General features: G+C 49.5%; 2 protein-coding genes across 3 annotated transcripts; both read left to right on the plus strand.

The window, feature by feature from the left end:
- The first annotated feature begins 395 nt into the window (after positions 1-395).
- On the plus strand, positions 396-1622 carry S1PR4 (sphingosine-1-phosphate receptor 4). The gene has a single exon (XM_074928147.1). The coding sequence runs from the start codon at positions 396-398 to the stop codon at positions 1620-1622; it is 1227 nt and encodes a 408-aa protein (XP_074784248.1).
- A 3034-nt stretch (positions 1623-4656) lies between these two features.
- NCLN (nicalin) lies at positions 4657-18557 on the plus strand. Of its 2 annotated transcripts, none has more exons than XM_074927878.1 (15): positions 4657-4889; positions 7738-7928; positions 8144-8288; positions 8911-9005; positions 9230-9310; positions 9529-9632; positions 10072-10160; positions 10332-10471; positions 10885-11063; positions 11279-11366; positions 11459-11497; positions 11617-11777; positions 12386-12439; positions 12529-12607; positions 13996-18557. In XM_074927878.1, the coding sequence occupies exons 1-15, from the start codon at positions 4709-4711 to the stop codon at positions 14053-14055; spliced, it is 1686 nt and encodes a 561-aa protein (XP_074783979.1). In that variant the 5' UTR covers positions 4657-4708; the 3' UTR covers positions 14056-18557. The 2 variants fall into 2 exon arrangements, with proteins under 2 accessions (XP_074783979.1, XP_074783978.1); XM_074927877.1 differs by having other exon boundaries at positions 11614-11777; positions 13996-18556.
- Positions 18558-19027: the final 470 nt, after the last annotated feature.

The following is a 19027-nucleotide window of genomic DNA, read 5'->3' on the forward strand; positions in this document are numbered from 1 at the left end:
GACACATTCTTTCATTCATGTCCCACATTCACAACCACAGCAAAGCTGAGAACAGCCAGACACTTACTGAGAAATTATGACAGCAGTTGGAAACCATGTCAATACTCTAGGTCACAACAGGAAACTTTATTAAACAACAGGAAGCCCATGCTCGTGTGTGGACTTACAAAACACCTCACCCTCTTCTCCCCTTGCTCTTTCAGTGCCACAGGGCTGGCAGACAGGTCTCTAACTCTCATCTCCACACTGGGTAGGACTGCTGGGATCAGCACTGGTCCTGTGTCAGAGTCTCACGGCTCTCTCCAGCCCTCAAACAGAGGGCCTGCTCTGCTCCAAAACCCACCTCAGCCCTTGATCCATCGTGCATCCCTCGGCTGCTGACCTAGGCTCAGAAGATGGATGGTCCAGAGCTGAGCTGGCTGGTGAATCGCTCCCTTCCCCTTCCAGTGGGCTCTGCTCAATACCCTGAGCTCAGACTTGATCTGCTCGACAGGAAAGGTTCCTGCCTGCAGCTGGCTGCCATGAGGAATGTGAACATCATCCTGCAGCACTACAATTTTACAGGCAAGCTGACCAACCGGCAGTCTGGGGATGAGGGCATGGGTCTCATCCGCACAGCCTTTGCCATCATCAGCTGCATCATCATCCTGGAGAACCTGCTTGTGCTGCTGGCCATCCTGCGGTGTCTGCGAGCCCGCCGCTGGGTCTACTCCTGCATTGCCAGCATCACTGTGAGTGACCTGCTTGCAGGAATTGCTTACCTTTCTAATCTCTGTCTCTCGGGCAAGAAGACCTTCCAGCTTTCACCTCAGCTCTGGTTCCTGCGGGAAGGAATCCTCTTCATCGCGCTGGCTGCCTCCACCTTCAGCTTGCTTGTGACGGCCATTGAGCGCTACAGTGCCATGGTAAGGCCGATTGCTGAGAACGAAGCCAGCAAGACCCTGCGCTTACGCAGCCTGATCATTTCCTGCTGGCTGCTGGCCTTCATCATCGGACTCCTTCCGCTGCTGGGCTGGAACTGTCTGTGCGACTTCAATGCCTGCTCTGTCCTCCTGCCTCTCTACTCCAAGAACTACATCCTTTTCTCTGTAGTCATGTTCAGCATCATCCTCCTGGGGATCATCGGCCTCTACATCTCCATCTTCCAGCTGGTCCAGGCCAGTTCTAAACAATCCAGTTCTCGGCACAGCCGCAAACGGTCCCTGCGCTTGCTCAAGACTGTGTTGATTATCCTTGGTGCCTTCATCATCTGCTGGAGCCCTCTCTTTGTCCTGTTGCTCTTTGACGTCTTCTGTGAGACCCAGACCTGCAAATACCTCCACAGCCTGGACTGGACCTTGGCTCTGGCCATGCTTAACTCAAGCATTAATCCCGTCATTTACTCCCTGCGGAGTGTGGAGGTGCGCCGTGCTGTGGGAAGCCTGCTGTGCTGCTGCTGTGTCAGCATTGGGCTTTGCAAGCCTGGAAACTGCGTGGTCATCACAGACATCAACTCTGGCTCATCAACGGAGAGCTCCCTGCGCTACCGGGAGAGCTTCCGCAGCTCCGTAGCACTGAATGCCCGGCCCAGAGCACCTCTCTCCAGCAACTCCAGCATGATGAGCAATCTCCCCAGCCTCTGAGAGGCCATGGGGAGTAAGAGATGCCAGACAGACCTCCAGGACCTCATGCTGCTGGTCCTGGCCTGGCAGAACTATAGCCTACATGCAGCTCAGGCTGACAAGGTGCAACTCCATGCCAGTTGTAAACTGTGGCCAGGCTTTGTGGTCACTTCAGACCAGGATGTTGCTTCAGGGTGGGTGCAGCATGGGGGCAGGCATTGCTCTTAGGATGGGAGTAAAGGACACAGGCACATTTTGGGATTGATGCTCTGTTGAGACAACTGCTGTGCCTAGGTTATAAGTGGACCCTGCTCTGTGTGTGCATGTATATAGATGCTGTACCTGCCCAGATGAGGGTGTTTTGCCCCAGGGCACAGTGACAAATAGACAACCAGACTGCTCCCCAACCCCTTGGGATCAGGCTAGGCTGGCAGTGCTGCCACTGCATGTCATGCAGGGCTGGAAGCGATACTTGAGTCTTCTCCTGCAGTTTACAGTCTTCTGGGAACTGCTGTGATGGGCATGACTGCTGGGAAAGGGTGCAGGCCTGAAGTCTTACCAGGGAGTCAAGAACAACTGGGTTTGCAAGTGCAAGTGTGTGCATCTGTGGGGCAGCTCGGAGGCTCCTGGCCAGGAACCAAGTGCCCACCCGTAGCACAGCACAAACCAGCCACAGGACAGCAGCGGGCTGCAGCAGCAGCCCAATCCCTCACCAGAGTGCAGAGGCTGGGCACTGCGCCTGGACAAATGCTGTGACACTGCTTACAGCCTGGCAGCAAGAATTAAGAGCCCTGCCATGCCCCTGGGCATGGGGCTGCACCTGCAGCGACAGCCCTGGCGCCACCACGGGCAGAAGGAGGTGACTAGGGAGTCTGGTGCCATCTTGCATGGCAGAGCTACCTGCTCCCATCTGGCTGAACCTCTTTGGTAACATACGCCGGTACAGCAGAGGGTTCGCAGTGCTGCAGCCTCCCAGAGAGGTAGGTCATGCTCCAGAAAATCTGCCAAGTTCTAAGGTCCCCACACAGTAGGAGGTGCCCACTGTGGTGTGCACGGGAAGGTTGAACAGCAGCTTCTAGATGGCTTGGCATTCAATTGTCTCCAGTGGGGTTTGGCTCACACCTGAACAGAAGCAGCAGGAATTGTTTCCTCTTCCTCTTTGGGCCAAAAAGGCTGCATCCTTCCAGAAAACTTTCCAAAAACAGTGTTTGCAAGAAAACAGATTTGCAAGAATCACTTCAACAGCCTGGAACAGTCATCACCTGGAGGCAGGAGTGGGGTGGAGCATGCCCCAAGCCCCTCTGAAGTTCAGTACAGCTGGGGAAAGGCATGGAGGGGTCTGACCCTAGCATGTTTGCTCCAAGTGCTACCACATTTGGAGAAGGGAGTTGCCCATATTCTGCCATGGAAATGTTCTGAGGGTCTCCACCTCCCTGTGAACTGGGCAGCATCAAACAGCAGAGACGGTACCTGAGGACTGCAGGAGCCTGGGCTCACAGCAGTCACATATGGATTCCCCCTGCTGCCCTAGGGCTGAGCACAGCTCTGGCCTCTCGGAATGCCATGCCTCCTCTCCCCTGAGCCTGCAGGCCAGCGACTGCCTGGCTGCAGCCTCTGGCTCTGTCAGTTTGCAGGCTGGTTTCTCTGAAGTAGCAGGAGATCCCAGGTTGCTGCAGCTTCACAGACACAGCCCAGCTGGCAGCAGAAATGGATGTGTCCATGGGCAGACAGATCGCTGTGCTGCATGAGGCTGGCAGGGGGCAAGGCTGGCTGAGGCCAGGAGAGGCTTTGCAGGGCTTGGAGACCTTTGCACCAGGGCCAGCAGGACTGGGGCTGTGACAGGGGTCAAGCAGCACTATCAGCTCCTGAGGAGCTAACAGAACACGCAGAATACCCGCTGGCACAGAGAAGGGGAGGCGGTGGCACAACGACGCCCATGTGCTGGGCCTGCAGGTTGCAGAAGTTCACTGGGGCCAGGCTGCATCCCTGGCACTGAGAGGACTGTTCAGTGCCACTGAAAATGTCTGGGTCCAAAATAGCCCCATTCCTGCCTGTGTCTGATGGAGACCCGGTGGGGCCAAGAAGGCATGGCCAGCTTGCACCCCAAATTCCTGCTCTTCTATTCCCTAACCAAGTGAAAATCAGAGCAGCACCCAAACACCTCCTCTCGCCATACAAGGGGGACAAAGCTACACGAGCACTGGGGAGAAGCTCCTGACGACTTACAACCTGCTGGCAGGAGGCTTCCAGCCCGTTTGTTTTGCAATAAACCTGATGACAAGAAAGCCCCTGCCTGATTTGCTGTGATTTTGTCTTCCTGCAGGTCAGGTACCCGATGGCTGGTACCGCCTGGAGGTCTGATACCGCCAAGGGAGGCAGCGAGCGGCCGGAACGGGACAGGGCTGCGAGCTGGGGCAGGGCCGGCAGCCTGCTCGGCACGGCCCTCGCCGGGACCCGGCTCGCTGCCCTGCCGGTCGCAGGGCCTCGACGACTGCCCGCCCCGTGTCCAGGCGTGCGTGCGGGAGCCCGTAGGCGCGGGACAGCGGGGCCCTGACGTCCTGCCCCCGGGGCAGCGGGATCACCCCTCTTCCAGGGGCAGCGGGAGCCCTGCGTTCCCCTTCCCTTCCCTGCCCTTGGCCGCGCAGCCGGAGCTGGCACCGGGAGCTTTTGCCGCCGCCGTTGGGTGACGCTTGTGACACGGCTTCGCGGGTTCGGCTCACAGGCCGCGGGCGGCCAGCCCAGCCCACGTGCGTGGCGCGGAGAGCGGCGGGAGGGGACGCCGGGGAAGGGAGGGGGCACCGGGCGGGCAGCGGGCACCGGGGGGGCCGCTGGAGGCGCCGCAGGCCCGGCCCGGCCGCAGCCGCCGGTGTCGCCGCTGCGAAGCGGAGCGCCCCCTGCCGGCCAGGCGGGGCGCCGAGGCCGGTGCACGGGCCGCCGCGACTGCAGCTCCCAGCGCCCCTTGCGGCGCGGCGTGAACTACAGCTCCCGGCAGGCCGCGCGCCGCACGCTCCCTCGCCGCGCCGTGCGTGCAGCGCGTGCCTCGCCGCGCCGTGCGTGCCGTGCGTGCCGGTGGAGCAGGCCGCAGCGGCGGGGCCGGGGCCGCGGCGATGCTGGAGGAGGCGGGCGAGGTGCTGGAGTCGGTGCTGAAGGCCTCATGCCTGCCGCTCAGCTTCCTGCTCTTCGTGCCCGCCGTGCTCCTGCTCCTGGGCCCGCCGCCCGCCGCCGAGGCCGCCCACGAGTTCACGGTCTACCGTATGCAGCAGTACGAGCTGGGCGGGCAGCCCTACGGTGAGAGAGCGCACGGGCTGGCCGGGACCGGTTCGGCCGCCGGCCTTGCGGCAGGCCTCGGTTCTCCGGGCGGGCGAATCCCGGTAGCGGCCCCGTTCAGGGCCGATGGGGCCGTGGGAAGAGCCCCGACCCAGGGAGGAGCCCAGGGTAGGCCGCGAAGCCGCAGGAGGCCCGGGGAGGGCAGCCCGGCCAGGGGAGGCTGCAGGAGAGCTCGGAGGGCCCGGGGAGGCTGTAGCTGGGCCCGGCCCAGGGGAGGCTGCAGGCGGGCCCCATCTGGTTGAGTTTTACTGCCCAGTCAGCACCAGCGGGAGGGTGCTGAGGGCTCCCCCACGGTGATTTCGAGGTGGCCAAGGACCCTGCTCTGCCCTTGTAGGCTCCTGTTTGTGGGCTGAACTCCCCGTGTTTCAAGTAGCCCAGCTGCAGCCCTCTTGCATACTGGGGAACTTGGTCGTGAGCTGACTTTTGTCCTCTTGCCTTTGACTCCTCCAGTGACAGGTTGGTTTTTCTTTGCTCTTCACCTCTTCTTCAGGCTCAGTCAGCAGTGTCTGTTGCTCCCAATGTCTCCATGTGAGAGTCATTTCTTTTATGATTCTTCCTTTATGTTACAATTGACCTCCAGTTCCTCTTCTCTTGCTTCCAGGCTGCCGACTGTGCAATACACAGAGTCAGCAACACAACCTGTTCAACAAATCACTGAAGTGTTGTAACCCTCAGTCTTCACCCCCCTATACTCACTAACCCAGAATCAAGCGTTGTTTCTGGGTCTTCCAATAGATATTTTATTCCAGATGAGGTCATGTGTTCTGTCTATGAGCAACTCTTCCTGCTGTCTGTTTTGTGGCCCAAGTTTCAGACTTATGTTAACAGTCTGGCGTTACAGCCCCACAGTTGTTCTGTACTGTCCATGAGACTCGGTCTCTAGATCTTTCAGATCTTCATAAGATCAAACATCAGTAGAACTAATGAAACACCAACTATGCCTGCACACTTTGTAAACAGTAGAGGTGGTTTCTGAATATCTGGAATTATTTCTGGGTTCTTCCCAGTTTCTCAAAATGTGTCCACATCTTGAGATCTTTGTCGCTGAGAACCTTGCTGGATCCGAGGTAGGCTCTCTCATGGGGGTATTCAGCTGTTTTTTTTCTCCCGTGTGGTGGTAAATCTTTGTTGACAGGCTTAGTAGGGGCAGCAGGCATGTGTTTCAGCTGACTTTGACTTTCGTTGTGTGAGTGTTCTCTCTAGACAAGTGCTCACAACATATTTTGGAATATTTTTGTGAACTCTCGAAAAGCCACGCGTTATTTTTTGAGATGCTTGCAATCAACTTTTTATGCTGTTTCTTTTTCTGGAGCTTTCTAGCTCCGTGCATTGTGTGTTTCCTTTGTTCCTTGCCAGCCCCTTTGGGTAGCTGATGTTCCTGTTCCATGTGTGTTCTGAAGCCAGATGTCCTTCAGGATAAAAGCTGTTTGTTGTTCCAGATTCCCATATTCTTTTCCAAAAGGACCAGAGATTGCTGCTGAGCCTTTTCTTGCAGGGGGAGAAGAGTTTTTTGTCAACAACAGCCATAGAGCAGTTTAAGAACAAACTTGGACTTCCTCTAATACTGTTAGAATAGAGTTCTTTAGCTTGTAAATGAACGGTTATTAAACAGGTCCGTGTAGTGAAACTACAGAAAATCAACTTGTTTTGCTGAAAATACTGTTAGGTCTGCTCTGCTTAGATGTCAGAGGGTTGAGCTGGGAGCAGAACTCGGGGTCCACACTTTGCAGTGCTTACATATAATTGTTTTGGGAATGGTGGAGGGATTACTGTCATGATGGATTGTTTTGCTCTGATGGGGAGGGGATCTATGTAGAGAATTTAGATCAAGCCTTAACTCTGTTTCTGGGTATATTGCCCTCACTATGCAGTGGAAGTACAGATTTTTTTTGTTTAGGTGATTTGACCTTTGACGAGCCCAAACTAATGTTGGAGTTAAGCCAGGTTTAAATCTAATCTTTAGCAATGCTCCTATTTGGCACACACTGAGATGCCTTCTGAAGCACCTTGCCCCTTCCCTGGCTGTGTGGGGTCCCAGCGTGATGAAGTCTTCAATGTGTAGGTGCCAGAGTTATAGAAGAAGAAATGAGATTTGGAGCATTACAAATTGTAAGGCGGATTTGAACGTCTCTATACAAGATGTTGTTGTGGTCCTCTCTTGGAGAATGTTGGAGCTGCTGGCAAGCCTCCAGACTGCTCTACTCCCAAAGGATTGCATTTTCATTGTGGGGATTTGGTATGCTGAAACTGAGAGTAGGAGAGAGCGAGCAGTTAGAAGCAGCTGGCTCATCTGTAATTTTCTCAGCCACAGAAACATCCCAGTGCATGAACTGGAACAGCCCTTTGGATGGACATGGGGTAGCCTTCCGTCCTTTCACGAAGTTGGTTCTGCCCAGCTTGCATCCTCTGTTTGCAGATGTGATGCTAAGCTGGAGGATACAGTAGGCTGCATAGCAAGAGGCCAGGTATTCTCCAGATGTATTGCTGTCTGCGGGTGCTAGGTGCTGGCGAATAAAGAGGTAGCCTGCGTGGTTGTGATGGGGAGGAAGACTGAAAGGTGGTGGTGCTGGAGTAAGGGGAGCCTGTCAGCACGTGGCTGCACAGAAGTTGCTCTGATGGATGCAAGGAAAAAAGAGACCTCTGTTCCTTCTTGGACGAGGTGGAAGAGATGAACTCAGCTTTCTGCAGGTCCTGGCTGCTCTGAAGTTCATCAGACTCTAACCAAGACTGTTCTGAGAAGGAGCTAGGCTCAGGCAAAGGGGGTGTGATGAAATGACTTACAAAACATCTTGCTGTGCTTTCCTCACAGGCACCAGGAGCGCAGTGCTTAACACAGAAGCCCGCACCGTAGAAGCGGACGTCCTGAGCCGCCGCTGCGTCATGATGCGGCTGGTGGATTTCTCTTATGAGCAGTACCAGAAGGCTCTCCGCCAGTCAGCTGGAGCTGTGGTGATCATCTTGCCACGATCTATCTCTTCTGTCCCACAGGATGTCGTAAGGGTAAAAACAGGTTCTCTTTCTCTTCCAATGTGAGATGTTTTTAAGAGGGAGAGAGGCTTGGGTTGCTGCAGGACTGAAAGCTCCTGTTGTAATGCACTGCAAATCATATTCTAATTTTAAAACTTACCTTTCTCTCTCTGCTTTAGTTGTTAATTTTTTTCTGCCCTCTTGCATGTTTAGCAGATGCTAAGTTTGTGTCTCACTTAAATCCTAAGCAATTCATGGAGATAGAGCCAGAAATGCTTGCTATGGAAACCATTGTGCCAGTCTACTTTGCAGTGGAAGATGAAGAACTGCTGTCTATCTATGAACAAACGCGGGCTGCTTCTGCATCACAGGGCTCTGCCTCGGCTGCAGAAGGTGAGTTCTAACAAAGTTTTACGGGGGAAAGTTTTAGAGGAAGACAAGCCTGATCCCACCCCTGGGAGGAGTCTACTGCGTCATATGCACCATGAACCAGTGTTCTGTTGCCTTCATGTTTATTCTGTCTGTGTTAAGATGCTTTGAGATTTAATGGAAGAAAAGCACAGTATAAGAGAGAATATTACTTGACTGTACTTGGAAATACAGTTGCATTGTGTTCAGTTCTCAGCTTCACACTGTCGCAGGTAAGATAGAAAGCAAAACTCAGGTCAGGAACAGCACTGAAGATGTTAAGTGACTACAGTGTGTTGGTAGAAGCTGAAGGATTTTGTCTGATCACAAGTCAGTTCAATGCTTCTATGTATTCCCCTGTAAATATCTTTACTATCTTACTGACCTGCTGCTCATGAGTAACTTTAGGACTGCTGGAGAAAAGTTTTTGTTTTAGCCAGCTCAAAATATTAAGATTTCATGTCAGAAAGAAAATGCATGGTCACCAGGATTCCGTGTCAGTGCATAAACACAAGCAACAACTGAAAGGGCTTAAATGGTTTAAAGCTGGTCTCTCCAAAGCTCAGTTAGCAAGGGGAATAAAGGTACACTTTTTTTTTGATTCTAGTTCTGCTGCACACAGCAACTGCCAATGGCTTCCAGATGGTGACCAGCGGGGCTCAAAGCAAAGCTATCAATGACTGGCTCATACCCAGCGTGGAGGTGAGTTGTATGTGGATTCAACATTGATGGGATACCGTCTTTTATTGGGGCTTCATCAGACATTTGGACTGGTATGGGAAGTCAGGGGAGTCCCAGACAGCTGAGTGTCTGAAGTCCTCAGAACACAGGCTGCTGCAGACTGAGCAGGCATGTGGAAGCCAGGCTGCCTCCGTGCAGGCACACGAGAGGTGATGCTGAGTGACCCTGATCTCTCTCCTCTGCAGGGAAGGCTCACGGGGCTGGGTGGAGAAGACCTGCCCACTGTTGTGATAGTTGCCCACTATGATTCTTTTGGAGTGGCTCCAGTGAGTATTCTTTCTTCCTGCAGCTCTCTGTTCTTGCCTGTGTGTTCCTGTCTTTTTTTTTTTTTTCCCATGTGGCCTCTGTCCCTATGTTCTTTCTTGGCCTTGAAGGTGTGGGGCAGTTATAAGCGAAGCATGGTGGTGTGCTGACTTGAAGACTGTTTCGGTAGATCAGAGTAAGTGTAGGGTTGTCACCTTGTCTGTCTCACTTCATCCTGCAGTGGCTGTCCCATGGTGCTGACTCCAATGGCAGTGGTATCTCAGTGCTACTGGAACTAGCTAGGCTGTTTTCCCGGCTCTACACCTACAGACGTACCCATGCTGGGTAAGAAACTGCCTCATTCTTGGTGGAATGTGTGTAGCTGAGATCAGGTAAAAAGGGCTTTTGCTCCAGACCCATAGTGTTACAAGCAGTCCTTCACTTCCTTTGCTCTGTTTTGTCTGCCTCTGAGTTCAACTGCTGTTAATGGCCAAGCTCTTTCCTTTGGCTTCTTTGCTGTAGCTCTGCTCAAGGTTGGGGACAAGTGGAGGGAATGATGTGGGGAGCAGGTTCCATCCTGAAGCACTTGAAGCTCCTCCCTTCTACCCTGTCCTGCTGTTATCTTAGTATGTGGCATGTAGGAAGCATTTATTAATAGACAGTTTGCCTTGAATGTTAGGTGCTAGCTGTTGTGAGTTCACCACTCCTCTAAGGCTGAGTAAAGGGGTTCTATAGCCATGGAGTGCAGCACGCTAACACTTTACTGTCATTTTTTGATGGCCAGGTATAACTTGCTGTTCTTTGCATCTGGAGGTGGCAAGTTTAATTATCAAGGAACCAAGCGATGGCTGGAAGACAATTTGGACCATACTGGTGAGTCAGGTGCTGATGTTCCATCTGTGGCAAGGCCTCTGTTAATATGATTGTGTTAAGTGTCTAGTATGTCAGCCCTCCTGTGAGAATCTCCTTGTTGTGGGCCTTGATTTTTTGGGTTGGGAATCCCAGCAAAAAACAGCAATAAAGGTTTGGATTTTTCTGTTCCAGATTCCAGCCTGCTGCAGGACAACGTAGCATTTGTCCTCTGCCTTGATACTCTGGGCCGAGGCAATAGCCTTCATCTCCATGTCTCAAAGCCTCCCAAGGAGGGGACCTTGCAGCATGCGTTTCTGAGAGAACTGGAGATGGTAATGAAAAACATTGTAGGTAGATGGGAACTTGGGACTTACTATGGGGAGCTGCAGCTCTCCCAAGAGAGGAGGGAAGGAAGGAAGGAAGACAGACGTGAAGAAAGGGTGTGCCATTGAAATATTTCATGTATTGTTTATGGTCACTTGATTTGAAGTGCAGACAAATCCTCATGCCGCAGTCCCAAATGAAGCAGACTAGATCTGCTGCGTTTTCCACTGCACTTGCAAAAGCTCCCCTTAGTGACATTAAACCAGTTTTTTAGTTTTAGTGGCAGTAACTGCACCATACAGGTGGAAGTGTATTTACCTTCTGGAACACAAAAAAATTGGGTCTAGGTGGACTGGGCAGTGCAAGATGGGACTGTGCAGTAGGCAGCATGACACCCTGGATGGCTTGTGCTTTCCCTCAGGTTGTTGGCAGCCAGTTCCCGGAGGTGAAATTTTCCATGGTGCACAAGAAGATAAACTTGGCGGAGGACATGCTGGCATGGGAGCATGAGCGTTTTGCTATCCGACGCTTGCCAGCATTCACCATCTCCCATCTGGAGAGCCACCGGGACAGCCTGCGCAACAGCATCATGGACAGGAGGTTAGGGGCCTTCAGGAAGGCTGCAGCTGAAATCCAGCCTGTAAACCCAGATTGGCCTCGTGACTGTTCGTGCTCTTCTGATGGTCAGAGGATGGGTGAAAAAACACTAGGAGCTGGGCTCTGGGTTCAGGCTTATGCTTGATACTGTGAAAAATGGTGTTTTTTAGAGAAAGCTGATCCCGTTGACAAGTCCATAATCTCCTCTTTTGCTTTAGGGCACGAATAGACACTAAGGCACTAACCAGGAATACGAGGATCATTGCTGAGGCTTTGACAAGGGTGATCTACAACCTAACAGACAAGGTAAGAGCTGCCCGTGAAGCAGTGCTAGCCAGATTTGTTCTGCCTGACCAAGCTTGCTCTCACCAGTAGCCTGGGTTGATTTTCCCTTGCAGGGAGCACCTGCAGATCTGCAGATCTTCACGGATCAGATGGTAAGCACACTGCATTTCTGTAACCTGTGGGAAGAAGAAATCAAGGGTCTGGGAGAGAGGTCTGGTCTTAGCATATGTGTGGTTGACTCCCTTTCTTTGGTGGTATTCTTCTGCAGCAGATCCAGCAGGAGCAGCTAGAGTCAGTGATGGACTGGCTGAGCAGTCAGCCCAGGGCTGCCCAGCTGATCGATAAAGACAGCACCTTCCTCAACACCTTAGAATATTATATGGGTCGCTACCTGAAGGATGTCAAGCAGCATCATGTAAAGGCAGACAAACGGTAAGAAAAGAGATGAAAGAACCAGTCAGGGCATACAAACTGGCTTCCCCCTCCAGTGAATTTTGTCTGTGAGCTGCAGCTTTGCTGGCTTCTTGGCATGTAGCTGGGAGTGATTGCTCTTTTCTGCTCTCCTGTCAGTTTTGGTTCATGCTCTGTTCTCCCAGAGAAAGCTCTTTATCATTCCTCACAGCACAGTAACAAGTCCCAGCAGCTCCCTCTGAAGAGCTTGTTTTTCACTGTTTTGGTTCCACCCTTCCCACTCTGAGTGCTGTTTCTCTCTGAATGCAGGAAAAGACTAAGGTCCCCTAGAAAGCTTGCTTTAATTGCAAAAAGGCAGCTTCCATCCTGTCTAACCTGCTTGGGTTTGAAGCAGTTTGATGAACTCAGTGAAGCGTCTTCCACATGCCTCTTCTGAGACAGCTGAACAGCATGTGTTCTGAATTGTGTCCTGAGGCTTCTGACTGTAGGAAAAGAAAGACTTGATGACTAAAAGCAGTTCAAAACTGGTGTATAGGGTGGTCAGGCTTATCACCTGGTTGGATGCACTCGTTGGGACGCAGAGGTCTGGGCTGTCCTTATACAACCTGAAGAATTTGTTCTTTTCACAGGGACCCTGAGTTTGTTTTCTATGACCAGCTGAAACAGGTGATGAATGCATACAGGTATGGGACTCCTTGGGCATGTTGGGCTGTTGGCTCACTCTGTGGCAGTACCTGCTGTAGCAATTTCATGTGTTCTTTCTCGATCGCAGGGTCAAACCAGCGATATTTGACCTGCTTCTGGCTGTCTGTATTGCAGCTTACCTTGGTGTTGCCTATGTTGCAGTGCAGGTAAGAGAAGTGAAACAGGAGACAGATGTATTATTTTCCTCATAAATTGCATTAGTTACAGTAACTGGTGCTCACACAGTCCCAGCACCAAAGTTGGAACAATAATGCCACCCCACTAAAAGTAGTAATCCAAAATGGCTGGCTGTTTTGATATGTATGTTTTTGAGTATCTCAGTTGACTGTGCTGAAGGCAATCTCTTGCCATTCTGATGCACAGCTACTTTATAGACCTCCTTTTCTTGGTCAAGGAACAACGTGTCGGCTCACTTGTTAGGCTATTTTGGATACGTAACAGCTTCAGACTGAAACTTCTCAGTGTAACTAAAATCTGCTGTAATGTTAAAGGTTTGCAGCTTGTAGTAAGTTAGGAGTGTTCGGAGATCCTTCCAGTATTTGAACTTGGGATGCAGCTTAGCAATGCATCTTCAGGGTTTTGGTTTGGTTTGTTTGTTTGTTTGTTTGTTTTTTTTTCAGTGAAACCGTAAATAAATCCTGTGTCCATACTCCTGTAAATGTGATACTTTACATCTTGGCTAGCCAGCTTAAATTTAGTGGTTTTGCTTGGTGTTAACAAAGCCATTGTGTGCTAGGTTTCTGATCCTGGCTGTGTTCTCTGAAGAACCTGCATGACAGGGGAGCATTTTAGGTCAATCTAAATTTTGGTCTTTTCATGTTATTTGTGTGTTTGTGTTTGAGGAAACAACAAGCATTTAAAAATCCAATGTAGCAACATAAACAGGAGGGAAAACATACTTTGATTTCTGTCATCTATCTTCATTATGTTTATTATTACAAATTATTTGAAGCCTGGATCTTGTTATATCTGTCAAATATCTGAAGTAGCTGTTATCGAATCAAAATGTAATTAATCAAAGCAGAATCAAAAGAATTAAGTGAAGTGGTGAAAGAGAAGCTCCAGTTAAAGGATTGTGAACTACTGGGAATCTCTGTGTTTGCCTGGTTCATTTTTACATTCCTAAATCTGCTAGCAGCAGTGTTTCTGTAGTGACCAGTATCATGCATGTGTTGAAATCTGAAGCTTTGTCCTCCCCTTCAGAAGGGACAGAATTGCATCAGCAAATGTAAAATCTTTAACAAGTGTTTGCATCTTCACAATGGGGTGATTTAAGCCTGCACAAACATTTCTGTAAGCCATTATTTTCTGTATAACTTCAAGTAACTGGCTTCATTGTAATAATTCCTCCTAATTTACCAAGTCCCACTCTGTCGTCAGCATGAGAGTGCTAGTGGATGATCCAGACAAGGTATTGCATTTGCACATCAGTATTGTTTTAAGTCTTCTAGTAATTTTTCTCTCTGTGTAGAACACAGTCATTTTATTAGAATTGCTAAGGACTCATGGTTGGTTACTTTCCTTCTGTTTCCAGCACTTTGGTCTCCTTTACAAGATGATACAGAGATTATCCCTTAAAACCAAGCAGCAGTGAAGCAGTGAGTCATCACCCATACAGCAGCACTGAGCCGTCGGTGAGCCCATCAGGAACCTTCTGCCTTCCATTGAATCCTACTGATTCTCTTCCTCTGTCTCCTCTTTGCAACTCTATAGAGGGGAGGAAGGCAGAAAGAAAAGGAAATTAACTCCTGTGCACCTTTTAAGTGCTTTTCTTCACCTTCTTCCCATGATTTGCACCATGTCTGTTTTCCTTAGCTTTTTGGCGAGGGAGAGGCTCAGAGACTTCAGTAGTTCCTGCGGGTTGTTTAAACACTGAACGGCTGATTCTGAGCAGCTTCTATGAGTGTAAAACCAAGTCCAGCACCTTCATGGACACATGTGCCATACAGCCAACTTGGAAACGGAAACTACAGAGTAGAGTGACCTGTTATATCTGCCCAGCAAACAAGGACTCAGAGCAGTTTTTTAAAAGAAAAAAAAAGTTCACATGCAAATTAAAGAGAATACTATTAGCATGTTTTCTTATGGCACCTCTTCCTTAAGTTCACTGCCTGACTTTAGAAAGATGTGTTGAGCAAGCAGTGTCTGCAGCAAGCATTTTACTGCGTTTTGTTTAGACTGTGCAATAACTCATTCCCTTGTAGGAGGTGCACTGTAAACGATCTTGACTGTTATTGACAGAATGAGGAAAGATTGTTGAAAGGGGTTCCTTGCATTAGGGTTCTTACCAAGGCAGGTTCTCTCCTGTCTCTGTTGGAGGATGCATTTTGCTGTGTACTTGATTTCTCTCAAAGTTTATGGTTCTTGAACAGTTCATGGCTGCCACCATGCTGTGCTAAACTCTTGCTTGGTTTTTAAGGTGTGTTCTACAGTCCCAGCTGCTGCAGGATCATTTTCTGTGCTGTTCCATGTATTTAAAGAAGTTGGTTATATTGATAGCAAGAGCAGCCCAGCTCCTGCTGAGCTCTGGTCTGTAATCCCTTCAATCTTCGTTGCTTAGTTTTTACTTCCAGATGGGTTCTGGATTATGGGGTGTTTTCCCATGTTCACCTGCATCTCAGGGTCTCATTTCATATTTTTCAGCTCTATTACTTCTAGAAACACTGTTGCTGGCCTGCACATGTGAGCAAGTTCCAAAAATGCTTGTTGCTCTCCTTTCATGTGCTGCCCCCAGTATGTATGAAGGGAGGCAGGTCACTTAGCCATTAAAAAGCAAAACAAAACAAAACAAAAAAGAGTTTTATGAATGTCATTTTAAACACAGCTGTTTCTAAACCTGTATCTAAGAGAGTGTATCTTGGAACACACAAACTCTGTTACTTTTCTCCTTGATCAATCCTTATTTTTAGTTTGCTGATGCTTCTGGATGGAGAGAGCTAGTTAGTTGCCCAAAATAGTTGTCAGTGCTGTGCAAAGATCAGGAGAGCTAGGTAACCAGTTGCTCAAGCATTGTGATAATCTTAAGTCTTTCCTGAATTCCACCATCTGAGTTAAGGAGGATACTTGTCACCATTTTCTCCTGAGAGCTGAATGCCCTTTCTGGGCAGTGTTGCACTTTGTTTACACTCAAGTTCTTCTGGAAAATTATCAAGATACTGACTACAAGTCCTAGGCTAGTTGTTCTAGAAGATGTCCTGATTGAATACTGCTGTTCTGCCACTCAGCAACGTTTGAATCCTGTAAGTTGTTCTACGCGCATGGCCATGGTGACTACCTTTTAGAATGACTACCTTTATTTAAAATAGTATCTTTTACTGAGGCTGAAAAGCTCTTGTAGGCTTGAATGAAGGTGTACCCGTTTTTTGTATGCAAGGAAAATTCAAGCTGTGCATCCTTGTCTGCACCAGAGCTGCTGTGTGCATACTTGTTAGAAAAGGGGTTGCTGTGGCCAGTCACTGTCCTTGTCCTTTGGATGGGGACCAAAGCACTGATTTCCATCCGTCTTTGTTTCACTGTAGCCTCCTCCTTGGAGTACCCTTACCCCATGATGTGTGCTTTCTGCTACTGAAATGTCTAGCAATGTGTTCTTTAAAGAGCCTTGTCTTTTCCCAGAGAGCTGGCTCACTGTGGTATCAACAGGTGGCATGGTACCAAGCACTCCTGAAATATCAGCCCTAAAGGGAAACTTGCCTTTTTCTGATCTTTTGAGTCCTTATTTAAAATATGTCTCTCTGCATGCATGAAGTGTTTGTGACACTCCTCTGCCAAATGAATTTATAATTACATCAGAAATTGCTAGAGTGGCTGGAAGACAGGCTGTGATTGTTTTCCACTGGCTTATATGCTCTGCCCTTAGAGACTACGTATGTTGTGCTATGGGAAGGTGTGTGGACAGTGTTGGTTCAGAACGTGCACGGTGCAGTGGCTCTCTGAAGAGCTTCTCTGTAGGTTCTGAGTATCTGCAAATAATTTCAGAGGCCTCCAGCAGCATCATACATTTCTAGTGTTACACTTGGAGAGGGAGTGTTCCTTCTAATCCAGCCAATTACTTAACCAGGCTTAATGAAACCCCATTATTTCAGCAAGAAAAATAGAAAAACCAAAATTGTTAGCAATCCTGCTGCAGCTTGACTTGATGCATATAAAATTTGCAAGTATTGGGCAAGAGAGAACAGAACAGGCCTGGATCATCGTTCCTTGCAGTGGAGAGACTCAGCCTTCGGCCTTCCAGACAGGAAGCTCAAAGTTCAGCATCAGAAACTTCCTCCAAGGCAACCTGGTGTGGTTGCAGCTATGTTGCTGTCAAGGTTGTAGCACTAAAGCAAGCACGTTAGCTCCTTGTGGTCTCAACAATAAGCTGCTACACTTGTGATGCAGTGCTAGAAGCTGCTAGCAGCTATCTAAAATAAAGGTGCGTGAGGTAAATGATGGAGGAGAGTTCATAAACCTGAAAGGCGTTGGATACTACATTGTGCTCTCCCACACATGGGTACTTTGTCCTATAATCTGATTCGATGCATTTTGCGTATCTGTAGCTGGCTGCTGTAGAAAGTTTTTACTACAGATACGGGTTTTATGTTCTTGATCAAAGTGCATGTGCACTGAAACATATACTCAAATCTGAGATAATCAAATTCCAACTTTATCGTAGCTGGAACAGAGTGCCTATCCTGGGAGCAAATTTAGTTCACACATTGTTATTTCCTTTGGGAAGTTGACAGAGAAGCTTGTAAATAGACCTTGCTATTCTGCTAGGTTTTGGAAAAAAGAAAAAAAAATGGTGCCGATCCATACTGCAGCATATCTGATCAATTCTGTAACCGACGCGACATGCAAAGTCAAAAATCCAACAGCTGTTCTGGTAAAATAAAAGTTCACACCGTTGCAGAGGAACTCTGCATAGCTGATTCTTGTTGCCCCTATTACCTGTCCTTTTTATCAGGAGTTTTCCTGGCCTGGAAGGAAGAAACATGGAAAGCATCTGTCTGCTTGCACACAAGTGGCTAGCAGTTGATGCTTCTAGTAATAGAAGAGTTTTCTTTGCTGTCTGACTTTACGTGTTGTCCTGGTGCTGTCAAAGTCTGCAGCTCACAAAAATCGGGTTTTCCAACAGGGTTTAAGCACTGAAGCTCTTCATTCCTTCTGTCCTCTCCCACCCACATGGGCACTAATGGGGATGGTACGCGAGTAGTTTGGACTGTTGTACTTGATCTCCCAAGTAAGAGAGGTTGGTTCGTTGTTATGACACAAGTACTCCTCTGCAGTATGAGCCCCACCCCTGTACTCAGTGTGAAGAGGGAAGACCCTGAAGCCAAAACGGAACTAGGTACCCCCCGTCTGTGGCTGGAGGAGTCACCACAATCTACTTAGACATTTGAAACCACAGATAGCCCAAATTGTAATGGGCTTGGTTTTGAGGGGGGTGGTTTTAAATCACGCAGCCTCATGTTGTTCATAGCACAAGCCAAAATTCCGAGCTTCTGCGCTTGTGGCCAGGCTGGGTTTTACATTTAAGAGCCATTCAGTCTTAACTTACCGATCTGAAATGATGGGGGTGCAACTGTATGTCTCAGTAAATGGGGCCTCTGGGTACTCAAGTGTGGGCTCCTGCTTGCTCACTTTGATCTGTTTAGTTTCCACTTGTAGTTACTGGATAGCAGCTTCAGGATTATAATCTGGAATATTTGCAACTCAGGAAAAAGAGTTGATTTATCTAGCAATGTTAACTCAATTATTTATCTCTTGTGTGTCCTAAAGAACAAATGTATATTGAGGTGAATATTTAAAAGTTAATAGAAAATTCAATGCAGTTGACTTGCATATTTTTTTCTGACTATAAATGTGATAATGTTTAAGTATTTTAACATTTTTAATTCTCTTGTTCGTCCCCTTTTCCCTTGGAAAAATAAACCGAGTGAGTAGGTTTGATGAACAGATTTGTTGAAGACCTATTTGCTGCTGGAAGCTCAAAAAAATGGAATCTCCTTGTATTATTTGGAGGAAGAGACCCCCTTCAAAAAGTGAGAAAATGCAATGTGTTTGAGAGCTTACATCATCCCTTCTCTCTAGTCAAAAGTAAAACAGTATGAAAGAGATCCTTTACAGACTTGCGCAAGGTGCCAGCACCTTGAGGGAAGCAAGTTCCCGTTTATTGGAATGGTTTGTGCTGATCTGCAGCGATTAAAGTTTCTCTGCGAGACACCCGTGGAAAACCGGCCCCGAGCAGCGGGTCTGAGCGGTAGATTGTGCCTCTGTCTCACCGAGTCGCTTCTTGATCACTTAGAACCTACTTGCCCGATTACAGACGTGCGAGGGACCTGCTTCGCGCGGGCCGGCCCGGGTGGGCGCTGCGGCCCCAGAGGCGGAGGCTGCGCCGCCCCCCGCGGCCCTGTCCCAGCGCTCCCGCGGCCGGGCCCGCTGCGCCCTGACCCGCGCTGGGGGGCGTGGCCGGGGGCGTGGCAGGCGCGCGGCTCTGCAGCGATTGGCCGAGTGGGCGCGCGGGAGGCGCGGGATTGGGCGGCGGCGGCGGGGGGCGGGGCCCGTCGCTTCGAGAAGGCGGCGGGCCG

This window comes from Athene noctua, chromosome 27 (genome assembly GCF_965140245.1).
Source record: "Athene noctua chromosome 27, bAthNoc1.hap1.1, whole genome shotgun sequence".
Classification (NCBI taxonomy): Eukaryota; Metazoa; Chordata; class Aves; order Strigiformes; family Strigidae; genus Athene; species Athene noctua.